General features: G+C 39.1%; 1 protein-coding gene across 1 annotated transcript in view; it reads right to left on the bottom strand.

Moving 5' to 3' along the window:
- Window positions 1–6120: 6120 nt before the first annotated feature.
- Window positions 6121–19194, bottom strand: part of GOLPH3 (golgi phosphoprotein 3) — a 31883-nt gene continuing 18809 nt past the window's right edge. Inside the window, exons 2-4 of the mRNA XM_031609893.2 lie at window positions 17608–17739; window positions 12361–12475; window positions 6121–9362 (exon numbers count right to left, since the gene is read on the bottom strand). Coding sequence (XP_031465753.1) covers window positions 8938–9362; window positions 12361–12475; window positions 17608–17739 — 672 coding nt within the window. The 3' untranslated portion in view covers window positions 6121–8937. The remainder of the gene's footprint in view (window positions 9363–12360; window positions 12476–17607; window positions 17740–19194) is intronic.

Here is a 19194-nt window from a genome sequence, read left to right as displayed (position 1 = left end):
ATAGCACAATGTAACAGCTGGGAGTTACACTTGGAAGACCAGCCTTAGAAATGTAGGACAATTGCACGATATCAGCACGGATTTAACCCTGTACAAACAAAACTACCCAAGCATGAAAAAGAAGACATGCAAGGCTCCCAATCTCTTGGTATGCTCACATCAAGGCAGGACGTCTCACCAGAAAACCTGATTTAGCCAAAACACAGGACACAGAGTGGGAAACAGGTACAGGATTTGGTTAGGAGACTGGATGAGACTCAGTCCCCCTCCTCCTTCAAGGTGCCCTTCATTAGCAGCCACTGCACAGGCAGCTGTGGCCTCAGGAAGGAACCTAGCTACTTTAGATAGCAATGCAAGGGATGACATGGCTAAGCAGAAATATCCCAGTGACTCTCCACAACCTAGGATATGGACTTGCATGTTCTACTATGCATCTCAGTGCTGAGCGCTGCAATGCAGCTGGTCACAGAGGAAAGCTAACAAGTCTCTTATTCAGAGAAAACACAGGAAGGAGACCAAAATTTGCCTCTTCCATCCTAGAAGTAATGAGCACCAAACGAAGGTGCATTTTAAGTGAAACTTTAAAAGTCCAGGTCACATATTAGAAAAGTGAGTAATCTAAATATGAGGCACTTACTGAAACATGCACAAGGTCAGTACTCAAATAAAAGATAGCTGATTATAAATGACCTCGTGTCCACATAGAAAAAAAGCCATTAAAAGAATTACTATTGTTGCTTCACATTAGCTGTGACTCAATGCAGACAGAAAGCAAGAATGAAAGTGCTTGTTAGTTCCTAAAGAAACCTAGAACACCTACATACTTTTTAATTACACAGCTATGTGTGCATTTAATTAAATTAAAAAACAATTACCACAATTTACGATATGAATCAACACTTCAGCCAACTGTGATTACAGCTGACTTTGCTTTTTAACCCTTTTTTTTGTTGATTCTCCTGGCTGTCAAGTAGTGCTAGCTGATGTTTGTGATTATAGCAGAACTCCAAAAGGGAGTAATTCCATGGGTGCTCTGGCCGTTTATTTCTGGAGTGAGCCTTTTTCTCTTCCTGAGGGATGTTGGATAGAGGTGGCAATTTGTTTTTTGGCTTTAGTAAAGTTGATTTGGAAATTAAGAGATGCCAAGGGTCTGCACTGAAAACTATGATGTGACTGAGAGTCTTGTGATACATGGACTGGCACTTGAATAGAGACCCCCACATGAGAAAAATGTCATGCTGCAGCACTAAGTTCAAGATGTCCATTCATAAGTAAGGATGGGTATTTAATAGGGAAGGCAAGTATTTCACTGGTGTAGATGCATAATTCTGTATTTGAAGGAAGTGACAGATGCATATATCCGCTGAAAATATCCTAGAGTTCACGCTTTTGCAAAACGGTTTCTCACTTTCTTTTGTTTAGCAGCAGTGTCTACAATAGGAATCTTTTCCACACAGGAGACAAATGCCTAAAGTAGATAAACAACTATATAAATAACACCCATGGGCTTGAATGGCTTTGCATGTTTTGGCTTAAGTTATTCCAACAGCCACGGCTGGAGGTGCAGAACCTTTCTCCCTAACAGACACCTAGGGAAGGTCAGCAAGGAGAAGTGGAGCCCTGTATGGGCAGTGGAAAAAACTTAATGCAGATGTCTGTTGACCCAGTTTTAAGATTCTCCTTGTCCCTCTAAATGGAAGCTCTTCCATTTGGTGCATCAACAACGCTTTCCTAACTTAATATCATCCACAAGTTTTCCAGAAGATGCACGTTGTCTCCTTATGTGGCTAATGAAGCTATATTTAGAGAAATACTAGACCCAGTCTACTACAGGAGCCCAGTGGCCAAGCCAATTCTCACCTCACCTCACTGTCTGGCCCTCCAGCTCATGCTTTCATAGCGTCCTTATGAGAGTGCTGTGGAGATGGAGCTGAAAGCCTCGCTGAAACCGGGTGGTCTTATATTCACTGCCCCCTCAGCCAGGCATTTCATCAAGGGAAGTAACTGAGGTGGTCGGGCAAAATTTGCACTTAGTAAATCTTTGACCAATTCCAGGTACCTTCCACTCTGTTACACATTTGGAAAAGGAGTCAAGAGGACATACTTCCTGTGTTTGCCCAGCACTGGAGACAAGTCTGACTGTGCTATGTTCCCTGTCCTACAGACAGGCATAGTATTTGTTTTTTCTCTGACCCAGGACCTCCTTCAGCCTCTACAATTTCTCCTGGCTGGTGCTCAGCATCACTCTCAGCCCCCTCAGTAAAACCCATAGGTTTACCTCAAGGATATCCAAGCTGTGCTTTCCTTTGGCTGCCCCCTCCATCCCAAGCTGTCAGGGCTCTAGTTTAAGATTTTCTGTCAGTTTACATCAGCATTTTCCATGTATGATATTTATTTTCTCTCTCATTTGCTGATGGACCCACGACGTTCACCTATGCAACTTGCATACAGACCTGCAGGCTGAGGCTGCATGTTCATGGGAGAGGAGACAAACTTGGAGGAGAGCAGCCTGAGGGGCAGCAGTTGGCTGCTCATCTGAGGCTGGCCAGAGGCACATCTGCAAGCCCCAGGGAGCCCAAAGAAGACCTGGGAGTCATCTGACTGCACAGCCAAGGAGCTGAGGGCTGAGCAGTCTTGAATCCCACCATTACTATAACACCTGGGGGTGAATGCTTGGATTTCTGAACTCTTTTCAATGCAGCTGATAAAAATTGCCTGCAAGACATGCTAAGAGCAGGATAGTCACCAGCCTGCTCATTCCTGTAGTTATCTTCTAAGCGATTGCTTATGAAGATACACTTCAATTAAAGATGGAGCAATGGGTGCTTCTTTCCATCACTGTGAAAGGTAAACAAAAATACACCATATATTTCTGCAGCTTGCAGCTTACTGTCCTTAAACCTTACACTGATAGTCAGCCATACATGAACCTGGCAGCATATTCTCTACAAAAGAAAGCGGAAAAAATAGGTTACTTTAGCAACATCAAAAGAAAACTGCCTTCTCTCACAAACAAATGTAAGAAGTTAGTTTTAATGCCTAACTGTAAACGCTGTGTACAAATTCCCCTGCACATCAGCCCACAAAAAGGGGATCCCGTATCCGTTTGGCAGAGTGTGTCAGGCTTGGGTATATTAAAATACATGTAAATCTTCAGCTAGATTGCTCTCAGTGCTGGTGCCTAACATCAGACAACATATTTGCAGCAAGCAATTTATTAGTGCAGCAATTTTAGCTCCATTTCCTGCTTGCAACACATCCAACAGTCAACCCTCAGTTGTTATTCCCAATGTGTTTATAATTCCATTTTATTCCAGCCTGTTTTATTTGCATGTATTCCAGCTCATGGAAGGTCACACGCACTCCCCATGTCAAGCACAACCCCTCACTCCTCAGACGTGGCGCTTTCCTGGATGACCAGAATTTCTGTGAACAGCCGCTGTTCCTCTCCCACGCAGCCAGGAGCACACCCCAGACATCTGCAAAGTGCTGACCAGCAGTGCTTCAGCCAGACCCCTTTATGCACAGGTCTCCAGCTTCCTCCGCTGTGCTCAGAGAAACGCTTCGGCCCTAAACCTCTCCCTGGTGCACACGGGATAGATCCCAGTACGAGTAAGCTCCAGTGGAAGATGCCTGGGTCCATCGCAGGGCTGGCACGGCTCACAGTCTGCCTGGACCTGCAGCAGCACTGCACCACCAGAGGCAGCAAGACTTCCTCATCTCTGGCCTACGACCAGATCCACTTTCACATGGGTGTGGGCAAAGAGCAATAATGCATGCATCCATGGAAGATCTTTTCGAAACGCCACTAAGAACATTGCATAAACTGCCTCGGGAATCTCGGGCCTTTGCAGGAGATCAAACCCTCTTTGACCCGTTTTTGTTCTGGCACCAATGCAACTTCCATCAGATTGACTTCTCTGTGATTGAGGTGGGTTACTATGAACTTCTGCCTGGTTAAAAGACCTGGGTTTACTAAATTCCTTCTCCAAGTCCTCTGAACATGGGATCTGAGATTGTAGTGGTGTGTAGGCGTTGTTCTGCTTAGCATTGCAAAACGTACATGTCTTAGGTAAACCTTTCAGAAGTGACTGAGGTCCTCAGGAAATTAAGAAGTCAGAACAGAATTTTGAAAGCTGGCTCTAACATGACTCCGTTTGAAAAGGCAGAAAAGAAAAAGGACCCATACAGATGCTCTGATAATGGCAAAGCAAGGCTACGAACACTCTGCCATTTGACTTTACAATAGACCACTGAAGGTTTCTCCTACCATCTATTGAGGGAAAAAGTAAAAAGGGGAAATGTACAAAAGGAAGGAATCTTGTCTACATCCTCACTACAAGAGAAATTTAATAAGGAGACAGCAAGTCCTCAGAACACTGACTCAGAAACAAGATCTACTTACATTACAGAAGTGGCAAAAGTCACATTAGTCAGCTGCAAGTCCTCCCTCTGCATGGACAACAGCTTGCTGTTGAAGTGAGCAACAAGCAGTGTCAATGTAAATTAAATCATTTTTTTGTTTATCTTATGAAATCGTACCTTATATGCTATACCAGAAATCCAGCTGCTTCAGTTCAGCCACAGAGGCAGCTAGCACAGACAAAGCTATTTGTAGGAGGGGAACCTGCTCAAACCATCAGCCAGAGAAGAGGCAAAAGCAGTTCTGAGGACAAGGTGATGGAAAGCTGAACTCAAGGTGGCTCTAAATCTGAAAGCAATAATAAAAGGTTAAAATGAAAAGGCAAGACTGACAACATCTGAGGCTGGAAGTCAGTACAGATTGCTTGTGAGCACAGAAGAGGAAGTCACCGAGATACACAGAAAAGGAACAAAAGACCAGGTGCCAAAGTCAAGAGAGAAAAAAACTAGAAACAGCGAACTGCCTGAAAGTTCAGATAGGTTGTGGGGAGAAAAGAAGAAGAAAAAAAAAAAAGTTACTATGCATCAGCATTTCTTTCCCTACTTCTTCCACAGTTGTATAAGCCAGCTTATCACTGCGTACACAAGTTTCTCCTACTTCCGAGTCAGAAGGCATTTCTTCTTCACCTCTTCACAGGCTTCATGCTGCTGCTCTCTAGAAAGGAGAGAACAAGAACCAATGGGAGGAAACTCCAGATGTCCAGAGATGAGCACAGGCAGTGGTCCTTCCCCACCCAAGAGCCTGCCTTCCTACACAAGGCACCCTAAAATCTCACTTCCATGTTTAACGCTTAGAAAGCACTTGGCTGCAACTCTTTTCCTGAGTAATTATGTCAATGTACACACTAAGCATTGCTACAGAATAAATGAGTTGTTCTCAAGAAATGCGTACTTCTCTGTAAGGCCTGACTGCCTAAGTGCTAAAAGCCCAGTTTATGCAGAATTGATGCTGTAATGGAAATCTGGAAAGTTTTGTTTCCCAAACCGATGAAGACCAAAACCTTAACACTTGTGAACTACCCAACAAATGAATAAAAAATCGTTTGGGTGTGACGTGCACATGATACACATTAACCATTTGCAGTTGATAGCTTGAAAGGGTGCTTTATTTTGATTGAGTACAGATTCAGTTCACAGAGAACACATCAGTTAATACATATCTTCACTTTGTAGGAGAAATGGGCATGAACACAAGCACTCAGTCACCAGTCTTTTATAGCCAAATTATGCAACTTGTACCTTGAAAGCATCATGCATGAGAGTTTTCCCTAAAACCCCATATAGGAGCACTGTAGTCATCTCTAGAAACATAAAAGTTAATCTCAAGGACTGTGAAATTAATTGCTTATGTATACACCACTTGTGAATTTATCCTTCAAAATCCTGGTTTTGATGTTAACATGGAAACGTGTTCTAAAAGAATGAGTCCCTGAATAACATCTTTCCCCCTGAGGTTCAATTCTTCTGCCTACAGCTAGTAGCCATCACTTCAAGCAGCCAGTGAGAGTTGGAACACAAGCAGCCAAAACTCCCTTAAAACCACATTAGCGAGCCGCAGTGGCAGCTATCAGGAAGAAGGATACCTGGATCTCAGCAGAACAGTCTCTGTGTTTAACCATTTTTTTAGAACCTGATATAGAAATGAAGGCAAGGCTGTTTGTCAAAGCACTCCCTATTAATCTACCTAACTTTCTGTCATTGGTAACCTTAAGGTTTGGTGGCACTTGGACTTGAAGACTCCAAAGCTTTTCTATTTCCCCCACATACCCAGCTTCATATGAAGCAATCTAGCAGAAGATACTGTCACTCTCCACAAACCACTCAGTATTGACACCAGACCTATCCGACGGCTCTCTGTAACAAGTTTCCTCATCACACAGGTTCTACCTTGAAGGAAAAGCAAGGTGCTAAGTACTGCAGGGAGTTCACATCTCCCTGTGTACGTGGATGGGACACTACCTCTCTCCAGAGGCAGTTAAAGAGGAGTGACATATTTAGACATGTTGGCTCAAAGGCAGACAAAAGCCTGAATGTGGGGCAACCTAACATGAAACATGGCAGGAACACAAGTACAGAACGAAGATGAGAGATGAGAAGGCAGAAAGGGAATTATGAAAGATGTCATCAGACCAAAACATTTCGTTTCATTTCAACTTTTCAAAGCTGTTTTAGAAGTTTTTGCACTCAACCTGTTTCTGAGTGCTCAACTGTTTTTCTGACTTTTACAACTAATTAATTCTCTCCTCTTAAAGAGCTCCAAAACACAAGAAGACACCACTAGTGACACAATGAAAGCAGTGGAATAGCAAATACTACCAAGCACAGAAAGTATTCTGTAAGCTGTCAAATATAAGAGCAACACAGTAATCTTCGTTTTCCCTCCACTTATAATAATCAAGGCTTGAAAATGTTTAAAATAATTGTCTAAGCTGCAAGTTCATGCCCAAGCTCCTCAAAGTTTTAAACAGCATCTTACAACTGAGAAAACACTGTTCATCTTTTTATTTGTAAACCAGAGTTTGAAATACTTTATAATATTCTTATAATTTCATCTCTTTTTTTTCCCCCTAAAGAAACAGCATTTAAGTACTGAATGAACAGAGTGGTGTTAAATGTTAAGGACCATGTTTTTAAAATCTTTATTAAAAAATGTAGTAATTACGAATTTGTGTTTTAAACTAAGCTACATAAGCATCTAAATGATTTGAAATGAAGTGCAAAATTGCAAGTCCAGTCACAGATGAGGCTGTGGAGTTGTGCTCATGACAGAAGAGGCCTACCTGGGCAGGCACAGCCACACACTCACAAGCTAACTCTGCCTGTCTCCGTCATGAACGCTGCAATCTATGCAATATAAACTCACCCTTTCTAATAAGGAGGATATTAACTAAAGCTTTCAGTTAAGCAATAAAACCTTTCTAATTAGCAACAGAAAATAAAAAATGACATGCTTGCTCTGTTTCAGGCACTTTCAAGATCATAGTTTATTTACTGTAGGTAAAAAGCTAGTATACAGATTAAGAGATCCCTTAGATTTCAACTCTACAGTTATACACCATCTAGTATTCTTGCTCTGAATATTAACCAATAACATTTCTAAACACCTGTAAGCCCCGCTATAAATCTGCGTTATGAGGAAAAAAAATATATAAATCAATGCTTATTTGTTCAATGCATAGTATTTACATTGTGAAAACTGTGGGAGATGTAACAAGGAGTGGTCAAGAGGCAACAAATCTTAAAAAGCCGAAGTTGTAGATATTTGTTGTTGTTTTTTTCCCCCCCACAGCAGTGTGCTAATCAGCATAATTGTATACAAAAATTAAAATGAGTGTCCCATTACAGAAATCTTAATCATCCAAACTGCAGTCATTACTTGCAAACCACATACATGCAACACCTGCTAGGACTTTGTTTTAAAGTGTAAAATAGATTATGACATTTTGACAAACATTAAATTGCATACAAACAAAATTAAAAACTGCACTCAAGAATTGTACTGGTCACAAGCATCTTCCATACAGGAGGGGAAAGAAAAACAAACACTAAACAATGACAGAAAGTGGTCTCTTTCTGTACACTAATTATCAAAGGCAATGTATATAGACTGAGAATATCTGGATGGCAAACTCCATAGACACTGGAAACAAAAAGCTTTCAAGTACATGCTCTTTATAAGAGGCCTTTCTTTCCAACAAATGGCAACGACTGACAGCAAGTAAGGGGCACCAGGCGTACAACTAAATAGATCTTGCAAAATACTAAGATGGGGCAGTTGTTAATATACAACTTGAACTATATATACAATATAATGGAATGTATTCCATCCCAAAACTGGCTTATGAAACAACTGGACCTTTCTACACTAGCCTTGTGACTCACCTATCATTCTAATGAAAGTACATGAGAGACTTACATGAAAAGTAAAACTTTATAGGGCATCTTCACAGGACCATTGACAAAGCTGCGTAACGGACTTTCTGCTTTTAAAGTAATTTTGTTAGACATAATTGAAAAAAAGGTCTGTGTATAAAATGCCCTGACAGACACTTCAACATAGAGCTTTGGTGATTTAAAAAGGCCCTTTTTGATCTGTTATGAATCGTACTGTAGAAGTACTGATGCATGCACACATCTGTGTCAGCTGAGACTAGTGATCCAATTGCATGCACATTTCCTCGAGGTGCTTTCCATGTTAAACCACTCCAGTAACAATAAAATGAAAAATAGAGTAACCAAAGTACTTCAAATAACTCCTACTTAACAGGAAATGGAATGCCAATATGGCAGTAAAACCTTTTTCTGTTGTTGTTTTAAACAGGAAGGTCTCTTGTACCAGCAGAATCCTGTATACAGATGCACAGAGAAGGAAGGAATACACCACTTATAATCCCCATTAAACAAGAGCTGATTCATCATGGGAGAAGGTACAAATTACAGAAAATATGAATAGTCAATAGAAGAGAAACAACTGGTTTACATGAAAGAAAAGAGAACACTTCAGTCTGATTGCAGTTATTTTGTGAAAGCTGCTACAACAGCCCACAGAACCTCATTTGTGTTGGCTTTCATACATTCAACCTCAGGGTCTAAATCCAGAAGCTGCCGCACTCTCTTTGTGGCTAAATCATACTGCTCATCCAAAAGGGGGGCAAAAGCGTTCTCCAGGACATCTGAAGCATGGGCTAAATAAACGAGTGCCAGCAAACGCTTGTCCATGCGGTGGGGGTCATTCACCCATTTGTCAAGAACTGCCTCTTGAACCTTCTTGATGAGGCGCTGTTTGATGTTGTTGTTGGTGAGAGGATGCGTAGTCATGTCAAAAAGAAGGAAGTTCTGTTTCTCTGTTGTCAGTACACCTTTTTCCACTAGATTTTTAGCTAACCGTTCACGGACATTTCGTAACTGGTAGTGCAACTTTAATGGATTCCATGTTTCTCCTAAAAAAAAAAAAAAAAAGCTAGTCAGGCAAAAACTAAGCTGAACTATTACAGTGATTTTTTTCCCTGTGGTGCAGAATGAGCTGTCAAATTCATATAGCTGACTACTACAGCAAGACATTGTGGTCATGTCAGCATTTCTCTGATCTCTGACCTATTCAGATACATGCATAAGGCCAGAAACCATGAGATCAAATTTGAAGAGTTTCAGGGTATGTTTATAGTTGGGATTCAGTGTTAGCTAAGTCATGCCTTGACCAAGAATACGATAAATAAGCACTCTTGTACTTATGAAGAACAGTCACAAAGAGTTTTAATAGTGATAACAAAAATATTTATTGTTTACAATTTAAAAAGCACTTCCTCCAACCTTGTCTATTTAGAACAGAATAGTTGAGTTGAAAGGAACTTTCCAAGTTTGTCTAGACCAGCTGCCTGACTTCTTCAGGGCTAATCAAAGGTTAAAAAATATTTGTCCGCTTCCAGTATTTATCAATTCAGAGACTGGAAGAACCGTCACCGCCATTCTTTCTGCTATAAAGACAAGCTAATGTGTGGCTATCCTACATAACTCTGGTTTTTCTATTTCCTCAAGTTTATGCTCTCCATTTCCGCTCCTCTCAAGGGCACTTCAGAGTACATGTATGCACTTCAGAGAAGGGAATTTTTAAAGCACAAGATGTCAGCAGCTACATATGAAGCTGAAGTTGTTAAGCAGTGAGAAATCCATCTTTGTTTGGAAGTTTACTTCACCTAAAATTTTTAGGTCCAGCTTACCTCAGCATTTCAGCATTAAGATCTCCTCCTGATATTAAAAAAGCCGTTGCACTTTTACAGGTGAGGAAAGAAACAGTATCGAAAATTTCTTATGTAGAAATAGTTTTTCCACAAACAATATAACAACTTCTACAGCAGTGTGTTCCTATTTTTTTGGTTAATTTTCAGAAATAATAAATAAAAACACAAGAATTTAAACAAACTGTATGCAAGTAACAGCCAAGTCAAGTAAACAAAAGGGGTGACACCAACTGTGTAGTAAAAGATAAGTCCTGTAGGTCCCACTCCTTACTGCTGTAGGATTTTCAGCTTGACCGTGAATGAAAATATCACACACCATCACCCCCCAAAAGGCACTGTCCTTTTAGCATTTCACAGAGTGAACATTTTTTCCTAGATGCTTCTGAATCTGGTAGGTGTGATAATAAGAATTAGTACTGTGGTGACACCTTGTGACCAACCTCCACCACTACACATTTATTCCAATACAGATGGGTGTTCCTTTCCTTTCACAGGGAGACTTGACTTTTTGACCCACACTTCTGTATTCCCTATACTTGCCTCTCTTTGAGGTTATCTTATAAGCAACATTGGCCCAGCAAATGTAGCTTCAAACATCCATATAAAGATTTCCACAATGGCTTTGAACTCATATGCACTGGAACAGAAGCAGTATGCTTGCACTTCTGATAACAATGGCTGGGATAACTATTTTCCCAGGATTAGGCCCCGGAGTAAAGAATTCATTAAAAATATTCTTCAAAGGGCAGATCTCAACTATGAGAAATGTGAAGTACCCTAATGGCATTGAAGAACCAGTAATTAAATACTCATGTGCAAGCAAAAAAGATTGATATAAGTCTCAGCCAAAGCACTAATGATAATGATTTTCCTGGAGCCAAAGTTTATGAGGCTCTTGCCTCAAGGAAAACCTACAACATAGTTCATTCACTACATGACCTTTTTTGAATCAGTACTAACTTGATGCTGATAAGGTGAAACATCAGTATTTGTGAAGAGGAAAACAACTGGCTTTACAAGCTGTAGAAGTGAAGGAGAGCTGAACAAGAACAAGGACATCGTGGGGATGTGCTGCAGCCCTGCCCTCTACTGACAAGAACTCTCATTCTCTCTACCCACTGACCAACACGCATTGAATTAGAAAGAAGGAATGGAAAGGATGGAATATGAACTGTGCAGAACACAGAAGTACAAGAAAGGCTTTTTGAGGTAGTGCAGGAAGAACATAAACACGAAGAAGTAGAGAACTGGAGAAAATTTTACTCAGTTGTGAAACTCATCTGTTTCTACAAGTAACAAACAGGTTCAGATGAACAATCCCAAATCTCACAATCCCCTTCCTGCCAAAGCCATGTTCTTGACAAAACTGGTTTCATTTTTTATCTCCACTGTTCATATCATTGAACTACAGCCCCAATCTTCTGCAGAAAAGTTGCATTTTGTGTTTTGTAAAAACAGGTGAGTCTTAGAAAAGAATTCTGGCTACAGAAAAGAACCAAAAATCAAAACAAAACAGTACACGTTATAACCTTGGACAGTTATATGAAGAGTTTTAACTGCAACTGTAAAGATGAAATCAAACTGATGTTTATTTCCTCTCTTCCTTTTTTTGTTTTGCAAAAAATGTTTAGCTTTATATGAAGATTTGTGCACAAACCCTTTATTTAGATCAACTAGAAGTGTTATGCAATATTTGAAAATATTTGTTACATTTCTCCAGGTAATAAAGAACTCATCTTTATTATTTCTTTATTACTGATGGCTGAATTTTCACTCTCATTTTTACAACCATGAGGGTAGCTTCTTAAGTTCTTATCCAAAGTTCTGAGCACTGAATCCATATGACCATACTCCAGACTTCCAGTAGCTTTCATTTCCAGTTACAAAGAAAGACAGTAAAGACAGCTATAGCTCCAGGGCAATCCTGATTCACTTCAGATTACCAGAAGACACATTTTACCACAGAGCTGAGATGTTCTCTGACATTTCCACCTCGATCCTTTCTGTACCAAGTTGAAAGCAACAGTTACTTATATTTGATTAAAGGCTACAATCAACAAGAGACTACTCCAGGAGGCAGACTAATTAAATTTTTGCATAATTTCTTCTCTAAAATCTACCAGTATAATCTCTAGTGATTCCAAGTAACCAGCTTTATTGAGGGGAGAAAAAAAGCAAATACATTATGTCCAAGGCTTACCACTAAGCAGTTCAATCCAATTTTGTACTGTTTCAGGAGGCTGGGTCTCTTTTATGTGTTTCAGAGCTTCGTCAAGCAGAACATCCCCTGTAGGTGCATCAGACTTGCAAATCACCTAAAACAGAATAAAACACAGTATTTTCACTTCATTCATACACCACAAACATCCAACAAAAACAAAAAAAAACCAGGAAAATCTACTTGTAATGAGAACAAAAGGAAATAAAAAAGTGACAAATCTTTTTGTTAAGAATATACAAGTTTTTAAAAATCTCATTAAAAAACTACTCAATATTTTAATTACAGAAAAAACCTCAGTGTTGAGTCAGTTATCTATTATCAAGTTAATTAACTAAAACTATAACTATTAAGCATGTGTTAACACTAACTTTTACTTGAATAAGGAAGATAAACCACTAAGGTGGTCCTTCCTTTCCTCCTCAAAACAAAATATACTACAGTTCTAAACTGTTCTCTGGTGGCAGTCTACTTCACCGTTTCAAACCAATTGATTCAAAATACTGCAGTTAAACAATTGGGCAATACGAAGTTGAGAAATCAATTAGAAAAATAAGAAAGCAGGCTTTCTTCTCTCAAAGATCAATAGATAACAATGAGCTCAATAGAACATCTATTTTTTGTAATGTATGTAATTTTTACAGCTCTGCAGAACACACTGATGAGAAAACTTACTTTCCATTCACTAACAGGTAAGCAAACTATATACGTACAAAAGCTGATATTGCATATTACAGGAATTAGTGCTTGTCACTTAAATCTAAAATGATTTAATTGAATTCTTTCCCCCAGAGAGCACTGGGGAAAAAAATCATTCACAGTAACATAATAGAGCATAAGAATTTAAGTAACTGCTTATTTAGAAGTACAAGCAATTATATAAACTATGCGCAAATACCAGCTTTTCTGGTTAAATAGACAACAGCATGAAACTGAAAAGATACAGATTTAAGTAACCAGAGTCAATCTATTTAATAAGATATTCCTCTTTCCCACAACAGTATTTCTTTAGGAAAAGATTAATTGCCAGATACAAAGTTGCTTATGCAAATGATTAAATCTGGCAATTGTGTCACAGTTGGCCCTTTATATGCAGGTAAAGAAATAACAAGAAACAAAGAAAAACTCAACCACATAAAAACAATTCCACATCTACAGAAGAAGCAGCAGGTAAGAGATGTTACTTTCAAGCAAATCTTCCCAATAGTCAAAAGGTGCCTGCTATCATGCAGTAAAAGCTTAAAGTATTCCAATGAAATACAGCCCAAGTTTAGCTCTGTCACTCAAACAATCCATATTATAAGCAACAGAGGAGTTGTGCTTTCATAGTCTGCAGATAAACAGAACAGAAATGAGTGAGACAGCTCTATAACATCAAGATTATCCTTAAATAGAGATGTGTCCAAAGACAACAACATGAAATTAGAAAGAAAGGCAAAGTATTTTAGTCAGGATGAGAAACCAGGAGCGCATAAAAAAGATTCAATGCATCACTACGTAATTCAGAACAGACAAAACAAAACAGAAAACCCTCCAGCAGCAGGCTGCAAGTCAAATGAATTGACAAAAAAGCAGTCTTTTAGCAAGGTGAAAATTTCATTTTGAGCTGTGTTAACTATTTAGAGATCTTTCCTACAGTTTTCTTGTTATCAGGTCATTTCTGGAATGTTATTTCCATTTTAGATAGCATGCATAAAGCATTCAATTTAAAATTTGAATAAAATCAGAAACAATGGAACAGTCAACAATGACAGGCTAAAAAGAATTAGATTTGCTTAGATATAAAAATAAAGCATGCAAAATACTTTTGCAAAGTGGGTATCAATCAGGAGTTCAGAGTTTAGTGTTAGTCCAGACAGCCCTACTAAAAACAAACTCCAACACGTGCATCTTTCTGATTTACAAGCCTGTAGCACAGCTTAACTCAAATACCTCATTAACCACACACCAAGTTATTACATCTCCTCCAGTTTCATACCATGTTTTTCTGAACTTCTGGAAGTTTCTATTCCCTAAATACATCAGAGCAAGTTTCAAGTGTTTTTAGTTACTACATTGTGTTCAATTAATAGCAACCTTTCATGCCTTTTTTTTTTTTTTAAGATCAGCAAAAAACCAACACACAGAAGATCTCTATGAAGTTTAGAAAACAGCTTGCCTTGAATATATGGAGTCAAGATACCTTTTATTACCACTGCAAGGAAGCTTAAGAAGGTAGTCAGCACATGATCCGTAATGACAGAATGAGCCTAAACATAAAGGCACTCAGAGGAAAGCTACAAGGAGCAGAGTCTTCCATCCAACTCAATCAGATCTCTCTGAGCCTTTATGAAACCACAAAACATGGTGGTTTTGCCTCTGAGTTTTATCTCTGCAGCTGGGCACTCAAATAACTGTGCCACTGTTTCTTCTCAATTCTCTGCTAAACAGAACAATCCCTATACAGATTCTTCCAATTATTCTTCCCCTCAAAAAAAACCAAACACATATATATTTCACAATTATGCTTTACAATTCTACAGTATTTTTTCTTCCTCTCTCTTTCAGCACAGAGACATGCAATAAGAGGAGCTCAGACATCTTTTTCCTCTATTCACAGATCTGTTTTCTAGGACATGGATTTATTGACTAATATCTCTTGGTTAATTCTTTCCTGAGTCACTGAAGCACAAGAAGAGTGGAAATTGAGTGAGTTGGGTATGTTGTGAAGTGAACGATCATAGAAGACAAAGTATCCACATGGGGGAATATTTTTTACCTCTTTTTAATAGATGAACTAAGATAAAGGTAAAGAAGCTACAAACCTGATTACTCAGAGATTATGATCCTTAGACCTATTGCAGAAATCTTTCTTTACTCCAGTTCTTCAGGAATTTATTGCATACTGGATGTGTCTCATATCCAGCCACTAAGAATATTTCAATCATACAAAGTATTTAATTTGCATTTTCCACAACATCGTTCTGCAATTAAGCAGCACTGAAGATTAAGCACCTCATGCACTAATTTCCTGAGTGAACTTTTTATTATTTAGTCTGAGTAATAACAATAAAAAAAAATCACTCATGTATGAATTGCTCAGAATTGTCAGTTATAAAACAGAGGTTAATCCAAGGATTTGCTGAGATTTCTTTTAGTTCAAGAAAAAAAAAGCTGTAATTATTGATTTTGCTTTCTGAGACGGTAAAAGGCAGCACAGAATTCCACTTTCCATCTTCAACAACCACCAGTCTTAGAAATTATTTTATTTACATACAAACCTCAACTTTCATTTTTTTTTTTTAATTTCCAATAGTGACACCAGTAGATAGAACTCTGAAACAATACAGTGATTATATACTCTCCAGACAAATGTGCAAGGACATACCAACACAAAGACCAGTCATATTGGCCATCAGAAGTTTTTCTAAAGTTCATCACCTGCCTGCCAGTTTCTTACTTTCATCTGTACCTGGCAGTTGAGCACAGTTAAGATCTGGCACTACTGTCCAAAAAACTAATCCTCCTGTTCCTCCTCAGCTTACTGCTTGTGTCCCACCTCTGAGGACAAGACAATGATTCAAGTAAAAATTTAACTGAGCAGAGAAGTGAATGAGTTTTAAGACAGAGTGACTACCTGATAAGGCCGCACAAACAGTATTAACAGCTAATGGGAAACTCCAAAAAAAAAAAAATTAAAAAAGCCTCCTTGCAAAAACAGAACCGCACTTCTTAGCTACAGCACCAACTTAAGTAAGTAAAAGTTAAGCTTTCCCCTTCAGAACATGGCTGGAATGATAATATGGTTTGAGTTACAAATCAGAGCACTGACTTTTCAAAACAGCAATACAGTATTAAACACTGCAAGACTTGAAATAACATAGGAAACAGTACAAGATTTCTATACAGAGAGGTGAAGTAGGAGAGAAGAAACATCAGACTATATATATCAGTAGTTAGGAATTTTATTTGCATTAAGTTCCTTAGGTAGAAATCAATTGCATTTGAATTTTATACTAAAGCATTAAAATGCTAGGTAGCTTTCAGCTTTCTCTAAGAGACGTAAAAAAAAAAAAAAAAATTGAAGTCAAAAACCAGTCAGACCAAACCCCAAAATCACATGCTTAAAAAAAAAAGGAGGAATACAAGAATTTGGTTCGTATGCTGCAGTAAAGGTATGGCACAGGTTGTTTTTCTATTTTCCTAAAAAGCACAGTTAAAACTTCAGTTAAGCAGACCTGACAAAGTTTGTATAGAAAGAAAAATAACTGCTAAAGAACATTCCTGAATGCCTAAGGAGCCAAAAGCTTTGTGGGGGAAAAAGATTGTGCAAACTAATAAGTGCTGAATATGCTTACATAAACCTAAAAGAAGTAGGAGCTGTTTGCCTCAACAGAGGTTCAATTCTTCAGTAAAGAAGGAAGCTGGGAGATGTTTAGGGAACTTGGAAGCTCTCCTTTAAAAAAAAAAAATCAGCAAAGCATAATATTGATAGAGAAATAGCCCACAAAAGAGAATTTATTTGCGGTGAATAGAAATATCTGACCAGGCATTCAGTAAAGTTATTTTACAAATATCCACTAAAGCTGATGGAGTAAAAATTCTTGAAAGAATTTTTACATGTTTTGTAAAGGAAAAATCCAGCAGCAAAAAGAATAAATTAAAGCTTCTAATCTTCAGCTTAATTCAATAAGGAACCTTAAAAACCCATATTAAACATCAGTGACCAAAACCATTTTAGCTAGATAGATTTGAGCATTCCCAGGGGACCAAAGCACAGGGATATCTCCTATTACAATTCAGGGATGGCAGCACTGTGCGCACCTCAAGGCTTGCAGGATGCATCTAGCACACTGCCAGTGAGTTGTCCTTATCAGGCCCAGCCCACATCTTGCTCATGCTGCAAGAGCCAGCCAGTTCTTTCAGCAGATCACAGCTAGTGCTTGCTGGCTCCTAGTAGCAATTGCTGTCATGGCACTCAGGCCACCACCACTGCCAACTGATTATGAAAGGTTCCCAAGTGCAGTAAGAACATGTCAATGAGAACAAACAGGAGCTGTGAACAAGTACAGAAAATTTTCCAAGGCACTTCAGCTCGCTGTTCAAACTCTATGCATGCAGTTTAAGTCACTACTCAACCTCTACCCACATACTAAAAAGAATGCTTTGTTACAACTGATTGTAATTTATAGCTACTGCATTGTCTGAAACACAACTCAGAAGCAAAACTGACCACTTAACTCCACTTACTTTTCTAGTCAGCAGACTTTTGCGCCTCATTCCACAAGCCTCTAGCTGAAGACGTCCACGCAATGCAAGTTCAATTAGCATGCAGCCACGCAATCCTGAGGAGATGCAATCATTCCAGAAGGATGTGTAACCCTGTAAGAATGAAAGACAGTCAGATACTTCCGCTTGAACCTGAAAACAAACAGAACAAGAAACTTGTTCTCTGCTGTGTTCTCTAAGCAGTTACCTTGCCTTTGTAAACTTTTATGACAGAAAACCATCATATCCATGCTGTAAATGTTAAAGAGAAACAGATGAATTTTCTTACTTTTGAGGCTTTGTCAGTTCTTCAAAGAACTAGGAAACTTCAGGAAAGTGACAGAAAAAAAACAGCAAGGTAGGCCACTGAGGTTTATTTTGATGTATATTGATGATGATTGTGAGCTAATACATTTTTAAGACATCAGGCACTTGGCATTACTAGTACCTCACAGGCTCATCAGAGTTTCATGATACACAGAAACATGCCATAAAACAACACAGCACTGAAATAATGATTATTTGAAAAAAAATCATTAAGTAAGATAGAGAACATCTTGTAACTGGAAAGATCAAACAAATACTGCAATCAGCACAAACTGAAGACCAGATTTCCCAGGCTGAACATAGTACAGTGATGCAAGGCAATGCTACATGCTTGGGGCAAAGTGGCTGGAAGACTGTGCAGGGGGAACCATCTGGAAGTGTTGGTCAATGCTCAGTTGAACACGAGCCAGCAGTGTGCCCAGGTAGTCATGAAGGCCAATGTCACCCTGGCTTGTGTCAGAAATTGTGTAAACAGCAAGAGGTGTTTGTCCCCCTGTACTCAGCCCTGGTGAGGCTGCAGTTTGGGTACAGTGTTCAGTTCTGAGCCCCTCACTACAAGAAAGAAATTGAGGCTCTGGAGTGTGTACAGAGAAGGGCAATGAAGTTGTGAGGGGCACAGAGCACAGGGCTTATTGGGAACGGAGCTGGGATTATTCAGAGTGGAGAAGAAGAGGCTCAGGGGAGACCTTATTGCTCTCTTCAACTCCCTGAAAGGCAGTTGTGGCGAGCTGGAGGTTGGCCTCTTCTTCCATGTAACTGGTGACAGGATGAGAAGGAATGGCCTCAAGTTGTACCAGGGGAGGTTCAGGTTGCACGTTAGGAAGAACTTCTATGAAAGAGTGGTCAGGCATTGGAATGACTGCCCAGGGAGATGGTGGAGCCACTATCCCTGCAGGTGTTCAAGAAATATGTAGATGCTGTACTGAGGGATGTGGATTAGTGGAAAATATGAAATATTGGTGATTGGTGGACAGTTGGACTGGGTGATGTTGAAGGTCACATTCACATTATTGGTGATTCTACAATTGTAAACCAAAAGAAAACAAAAAGTTTCCAAACAAATATTTGGAACAGTTACTATTTTGTCATCTAAACCCCCTAAAAACATTAATATTTCCGAAACACAAAGCATACTTTTCTCACATGGATTGCAAACCACATTTATTTTATGAACCACATCACACCTTTTATGCTTCATCTACATTTCTGCATTGACAGCTGTCTGCAGAACAGAACACTTGA

The sequence above is a fragment of the Phasianus colchicus genome, chromosome Z (assembly GCF_987193195.1).
Source record: "Phasianus colchicus chromosome Z, bPhaCol1.hap1.1, whole genome shotgun sequence".
NCBI lineage: Eukaryota > Metazoa > Chordata > Aves > Galliformes > Phasianidae > Phasianus > Phasianus colchicus.
The sequence above is the reverse complement of the archived record's forward strand: the minus strand, read 5'-3'. Positions and strand labels throughout refer to the sequence as shown.